General features: G+C 31.5%; 2 protein-coding genes across 2 annotated transcripts; one reads left to right on the top strand and one right to left on the bottom strand.

Moving 5' to 3' along the window:
- The first annotated feature begins 3,976 nt into the window (after positions 1-3,976).
- LOC108732230 lies at positions 3,977-5,645 on the top strand. The gene is made up of 6 exons (XM_025973916.1): positions 3,977-4,312; positions 4,371-4,545; positions 4,599-4,777; positions 4,835-4,954; positions 5,310-5,453; positions 5,511-5,645. The coding sequence occupies exons 1-6, from the start codon at positions 4,157-4,159 to the stop codon at positions 5,523-5,525; spliced, it is 789 nt and encodes a 262-aa protein (XP_025829701.1). The 5' UTR covers positions 3,977-4,156; the 3' UTR covers positions 5,526-5,645.
- Positions 5,646-5,699: 54 nt separating this feature from the next.
- On the bottom strand, positions 5,700-6,708 carry LOC112904275. Its single transcript, XM_025973918.1, has 2 exons — positions 6,350-6,708; positions 5,700-6,295 (listed from the first exon to the last, which is right to left on the bottom strand). Exons 1-2 carry the CDS (start codon positions 6,608-6,610, stop codon positions 6,023-6,025), a joined length of 534 nt encoding a protein of 177 aa, XP_025829703.1. The 5' UTR covers positions 6,611-6,708; the 3' UTR covers positions 5,700-6,022.
- Positions 6,709-6,942: the final 234 nt, after the last annotated feature.

The raw sequence follows: 6,942 nt of genomic DNA, 5'->3' as shown, positions 1-6,942 counted from the left end.
TCTATATAGTTTCAAGGGGATGCAATTGCTCATTTCCTCTCATTAGAGACTAGAGAGCCGCAACTGGGTGAGCCTTCTATATCATAAGATTAAGAACATTTTATATTTTGAAATGGTAAAAAAATTAGTATTTTAAAACAATAGTTTTATTTATTCTATGTACGTTATTGTATAATATCAACTTGTTATAAAATTATTTTACACAAATATTTTGTTTTCATTTACAACTCATGAAATATGTAAAAACTTACCTATTCATAATCTTTTGGTATCTGCCAAATGGGCTTACACTACTCATCGTTAGTGCCAAAACTTATAACTTAAACGAGGGTCAAATACTTAGTAGAATACAGTAGGTAACTCCCATGCAACCCTGTAATAGTGATACAATAGACCTCTGCTTCCACTTCTGCAGTTACAGAAGTTCTGCATACATTTTCACATCTGCTTCTGCATCTGATTCCGCATTTTTATAACGGAAGCTTATCGAAACTTCACAAAACTTTTTGAAAATCGATATATTGGAACAATAAAACAAGTCGTAAAAATTTATTTTTTTTATCTGTTGGCTGAATTTGACCGTTTTCAAAACATAATTTAAATGGAATTGCTTGTTGCAAAGCTGCATCTTGGACAGGTACCTCCGCTACCTTTGAGTGACCCCTCTGTAACATTGTGAACGTATTGTCAACCGTTTATGTTAATGAAGCGTTATAGCCAGCAAAATTTTGTTAACAATAATATTGACCCTGTGAAAATAATTTTATTATAGTTTAGGGCCAAAATATATTTCCTAGTATGTCGTATGTTGATATTTTCCAAATTTTATTCTCTTATTAGCTTTCTACTTTAATCCAAAGACTTTCAGTTCCCCCTTAGTCAGTTCTAATAATTTCATTTCGAAATTACTAATATAGTTATAGCGTTTATTTATTTTGTATAGTGTTTGCTTAGTGATGTAAATTTTAAGTTAAAAAGGCAATTTTGATGCCAAGAAGAAGTTCCGTTAGGGATTATTTTGTTGATATTAACGATGTTAAATGCAAAATTTGTGACAAAATATTCGCGAAAAGGGCGCACGACCACGACATTAAAGAACTACGTCAAATCATTATACTTCCGCATCCGCGTCCGTTTCGGTTTCTGCTAAAATGTACTATTTTGTTTGCGTTATGGCACTTCCGTCGCATCACCACCCTATAAATGGCAGTGAGACGTGAGATGAAAAATAGTGATAAGTGAGATGAAAAGCACAACAGCTGCAGAGGAGGTCACTTTATTTTTTGTATCTTTCTTTTTAAGATACACATTTCTGATGCGTTTGTCTACTTTATTTTATTGTCTTTGTTATAATAGCACCTCCGATTCCGATTTTTCAACTGTAAATTAACCACTTCTTGTTAAAAACAAACCATTTTGTACCTGTATGTTTATATAATCCATATTTTGAATTTCTTTTGATTTGTCTTGTGCCGGGACAATCACAGTGCATAATAGGTAGGTGCTAATAATTATTTATCGTTTTATAAATGCAAAGTTACGCGCTACGCCTATGGAATCCGTCAAACAGAAGTAGCCTAAGTAGCGTAACGTGTACAATATCTTTTTTTAATGTTATAAAATGTATTGGCACCGGCACCGTATGTGCCTAAGCCGAAACGAACCCTCGCAGATAAAGAATTCAGTTAAAGATGGACACGATTTTAACTAATTTCGGACACAAAATATTGGAAAGAGCAAATCCGAATGCAGACACTCAATAGCAATTCGGAAGTAGACAGTGTATGCGTAATCGGAGGTACAAGTATCATTATCATCATGAACATCATAAGATCGTCAGTCCTAAGATTGGTTGGACGTGCATGCACCCCTACCTTTTCAATCCTAAGCTAATCTTCGCATTTCCCAAAAACTACCACATCCTTAACAATTTATGAACAGTATTCTAATTTACCTTTTACCACCTTTAACTGCTGCATCTACTTTCAATATGCCTCTACTAGCCTCTCATGCCTGAGGAGATATCCTACCAAAATATTTCGCGTATTTCTTATTGACTTCCATAGCGCCCTCTGTTCTCTTTCTAATACCTCCTCACTTCTAATCTTCTCTATCCACGGTATCCTCATCTTGCGCATGTAGCGTCTGTACAGCGCCGCGCTCCAAACATACACCTTTAACAATCTTTTTCGAATTTCGAAATATCATGTCCCTTTTATTTAAGACTTATATATCTCCAACTCCTTGCTTGATGATAGTACTGCTATATTATCTGCACACTAATTTTTTGCCCTTATATACCTATCCATAATGTTGTCCTGTCTTTAATGATGTTTATCGTGTCTTCGGTGTTTAGGTTAAAAAGTAGAGGTGACAGTGTGCATCCCTGCTTGACCCTTCCTAATATTTACTTTTCTACGTCGCTGCTTAATGACGGACTGTTGCTCTTTACATAAACCATGTATCACTCTTCTATCTTTGTATCTCATCCATACATTTTTATATATATTTAACATCTTGTACCATTTAACCCGTAAAGCCAGAATGACCCTCCATTCCTTCTAAACCCAAATTTATCTTCCCCTAATAGTTCCTCCGCCCTTTTCTTCATCTCCCTCTGTACAATCCTAGTTAAGATTTTTGACGCGGAGAAACTTAAGAGAAATGTTCTAAATTTCTCGCATATATCCGCGCCTCTTCTTTTGAATATGACTACTACTCCTTTCCGTTTATAGTCCTCCGGGACTTTCCCCGTGTTGTAAGTGTGACTAACTAGCTTAAGCATACGATGTCTAACCTCTCGTTCTACATATTTTAAGATTACCGCCTGTATGCTTTTAATGCTTAATCAAACTCTTCCATCATTGTCAGGTATTCTAGCTCACTAGGTATCTCTGCACTATCTTTCGTCTTTAATACGTCTCCTAAGTCTTAACCTGCGTGTAGGTTCTCTAAATTCTTTCAACCTATTTGCTTTTTCCTCATTTTCTATCAAAATGTCTTTAATAAATAAAATGTACAAATTGGTACCTAATTATAAAAAATACCAGACTTTCTTTTCAAAACCGAAAATGTTACAGACATACCCAATAGACATTATTAAAACAAAGTAAGGTAATGTCAAATTCTAATAACCCTGTTTTATCTTACCTCTACGTTTATTAATTTTGGAAATAAAGTAGTACATTTCCAGACAGTCGCATATCTTGAATTTCTGTCACCCGGGGCGAAGTCTAAATTTGCCGCCTTTCCTATTTTTTTAATTCTGTAAAGGGTGTACAAAGAACTTATCTTTTTAATTTAGCCCTTGAGGAGAAAAGTGGNGAGTAAGAAAGCACTTTACAAGCCTTTTTGCTTTCCAATTATCAAAATAACTAGATAAACAATTATTATTTATTTAGAAAATGTACCTACAAGTGAAGACATAAATTAAACAATTCTACTTTTAGGGAAATCCGAATTCAGGATAGGAAAGAGTGCAGGTGCCTGTCCAATCAGTCTTAGGACTGACAACCCTACGATGATGATTAAAACAATGTAGATACATTACACTAGTATATTTCATTCAAAACTTAATAAATCATGACCCCATCAAAAGGCTTAAAGCATAAAATCAGTAGAAATAAATCGTACATGAATAATGAATAAATTAAAATTTCAAAAATTTGTAATATCTTTATATTGTCAATAGCTCTGAAAAACAAGTTTTATTATTATTTTAATTATTTTGTTTGTAAAACACTTATATGAAATGATGTAGAAACACAAATATAAAAGTTAGTTGCTTATATCTGATTTCCTTCAGGAAAAAAATGGAATCTTTTGAAAAATGTCAACCTTAAAACTTTACAAACACTTTCAATAAACGAGCTATTTAACCGTAATCGGTTTCATTGCCACTATTATTCCCAAAACTTGTTATCTATGGTTTATGTTTTTCTTTATCTATGGCTTTGCTTATAGATATTAGCTTATGTTTAAGTTGTAAGGTTATATGGCGTATTTCATGGTTATGTGATTATCTACTAGTTTTTAGTGCGTATTTATTATATATAAAATATTTACATCGTGTGCAACATTTAAAAAATCTACCAATTTGAAATGAGTATAAAGAGATAAAAAGTTCAACTGTAAAATAAACAAATCATCTGCAATTATGGTTTGGAACCCAGTAGCTAATTTTGCAAATTGCATTAAATCTAGACCTCCACTTGTTGTTTTTGCCCTGTGCTTGTTTAGTTTTTTAATTACTGCAGTTTCGTTAGCCTATTACGTCCAACACGACAACATTGAAAATAAAGATGCTCAAGAAGTAACTACTTATCAATTCAGAGTGTTAGATTTTCTAAGACAATATGCACTAATTTTAGCAATGGCTTTCACTAATCCACTTCATTGACAAAACAGGGTTTTGTATACAAGATGATGCTGCTGATACAAAGACAAATTTTTCTGCCGCAGACAAAGTAAATATAAATACCTATGCAATTGTTACTTCACCAATAACAAATAGGACTTTTGTTCAGGGAATAGTCTCCTTAAAAGGTAGATTGAATAAAAAACAACAAATTAATGAATAAATAATTGTCTCTTTTTAGAATGGTCCTTTCCTTGTTTGAATGAAGCTGAAAAACCGGAAAACATTGAACTGTCTTTTAATATCCATTCAAAAGATAACAGTGATGATAGAAATGTTTGTGTAACAATATCAGGTCCAAAGCAATTCATGCCCAAAGTTGATAGTCATGTTGAATGTCCAATTTCAGAGGAAAAAGAGGTAGGTACTTTACCATTTGTTGTTTTTATTACTTTGCTGATTGCTGTTGTTTTTTAGGTTTCCAAGAAATTATTTATATACAATAATGCAGGTAGATGTGTCAATAGGCCTGTAATGAGACTAGAGTTTGATAGTAGCAGTATTAATAAAGTGGAATCAGAAGAATACTTATCATCGGTAAGTAAATAGCTTAAGTCGAAATTAAAGTGCAGATGCAATCATGATCTATTTAAGATATTATATTACCCACTGTATATGATAAAAATGTTAGGAACCTGTGTTGAATTTTTTGAATAATATATTGAGATAACTATTATCTTATAATCTTTATTATTATATATTGTCAATGTTATTAAGATCAAAATTATTATTTATCTCATAAAGCAAGACAAAGGTTTGAGAAGTACAACCTGAGGAACTCCTAATATTACTAATTATTAACTGAATGATGGTTTACTACAACACACCATTCATACAAGAAACTGTTCATTGTCTATTTAGCTACTATATTTTCATTTCAATTTTATTTTAGGATGATAAAGAAGTAATATACATGCATCTAATTGCTACTAGCTATTTTATTATATTTGTAATTTTGGTGATAATTTGTTATGCATTAATAAGAGGACATAAAGTTGAACAGAAACAAGATGCTAGACATCTCTTAACAGGAAAGGTAAACAGTAATTATATATATACTTATTTATTTAAATTAATGAGATATTTCTTTCAGATTTTACACACTTGATGGAGCAATATTATATTTTACAAGTATATTATATTTTCTTCCCATATTTTTGTTGTTTAAGGCAAAACCATTTATATGTAATTTGTTGTTAAAGTCCGTAAATAAAGTGATCTTATCAAATTTGACTCTTTATTTATAAAATGCTGATTTAAAGGTAAAAAGAAATGTCATGCATTAAAAATAAAAAAGGTGTATTTAAAACATCTAAGTACAAAATAAATGAGCATCAAAATAACTTACATGCTATAGGTATAAAAGTAAAAAATACTTTTCATTTGAACACAAGAACAAAACATCCAATACGTTTGGAAGTTTTAAATATATGTATAGGTAAAAATAAAAGGGAGCAAATGTCTTCAAAAATTAAAATAATAAACCTTACAATTCAAAAATACTTTTTGAGATTACAAAATTCGCTTAATTCAAAAGCTAGCTCTTGTAAATACTTTGTCAGGCAGTGTTTATTGTTAAAAATACATTGATCGAAATCCCTTTTCTTACCTCATCATAATCAAACGCTTTAGTTTGTCACTCTTTGACCTTTTCTCTTTCATAACAGTGATATGTTCAGATGCATTACTATCATTGAGGGATGTAGATGGTTGTGCCAATGTAGGTGTTTCAATTCCAAAAGGGCTATACAACTTGGTCGGTGTTCGACCTAACACTGTTTTAGAAAATGTGAGTGGAGTCGCAGGTGCACCGTTTGGGGCGTTTGGGGTAAAATTTGTCTCTTCTAAAATGTGTCTACGTCTCGTTCCTCTGAATCTCTAAAACAAAATGTTTAAATAACACACCATTCTGTTATTTCAAAATTTAATTACCTGTGACAAACTAGTTAATGTAGTTCTAAAGTTATTTAATCCTTTATGAAACTTCTCAGTACCTGTTCTTAACATTTTCCTAGAATTATTTAATGATAGCACCGAAAGAACAGATCTATTGTTTTTATTAGAACTTGATTCACTGTCGTTAAACCGGTCTTGCAACTTTTTACGACATTTTCTGGGGCTCGAATTTCCCTTCTTCATTATACATACATTCTGATGAAACTTAAATCTACTATTTTTTTCTTCAAAAGCCATTTTCTTAGAGTTATCACAAACTACCCCTGTTAAGTAAATGTTCGTTACTTCTGGTTTTAAATTTTGAATATTTCAAACGGTCCTTAACCACAGAGAAAAAATATAATAAAATGCAACCTCTGTCCTCTATGGTTACAGCGTTGTTCGAATAGTTGATACAGAACTGAAGCAATTTATTTTACCTTACAAATGCATAGAAGTAGTAGTACTTTCATTTTTAATATTTAATTTTTCTTTATATTATCATATTAATATACGTGATTAACATTCGAACATATACTGACAGAAAAAAAAAATTAAATAATCGTAATATATATTATTTTAATTATTTT

The sequence above is a fragment of the Agrilus planipennis genome, unplaced genomic scaffold (assembly GCF_000699045.2).
Source record: "Agrilus planipennis isolate EAB-ADULT unplaced genomic scaffold, Apla_2.0 scaffold30, whole genome shotgun sequence".
NCBI classification, from domain to species: Eukaryota; Metazoa; Arthropoda; class Insecta; order Coleoptera; family Buprestidae; genus Agrilus; species Agrilus planipennis.
Note: the sequence above shows the minus strand (reverse complement) of the source record. Positions and strands in the feature narration are given on the sequence as shown.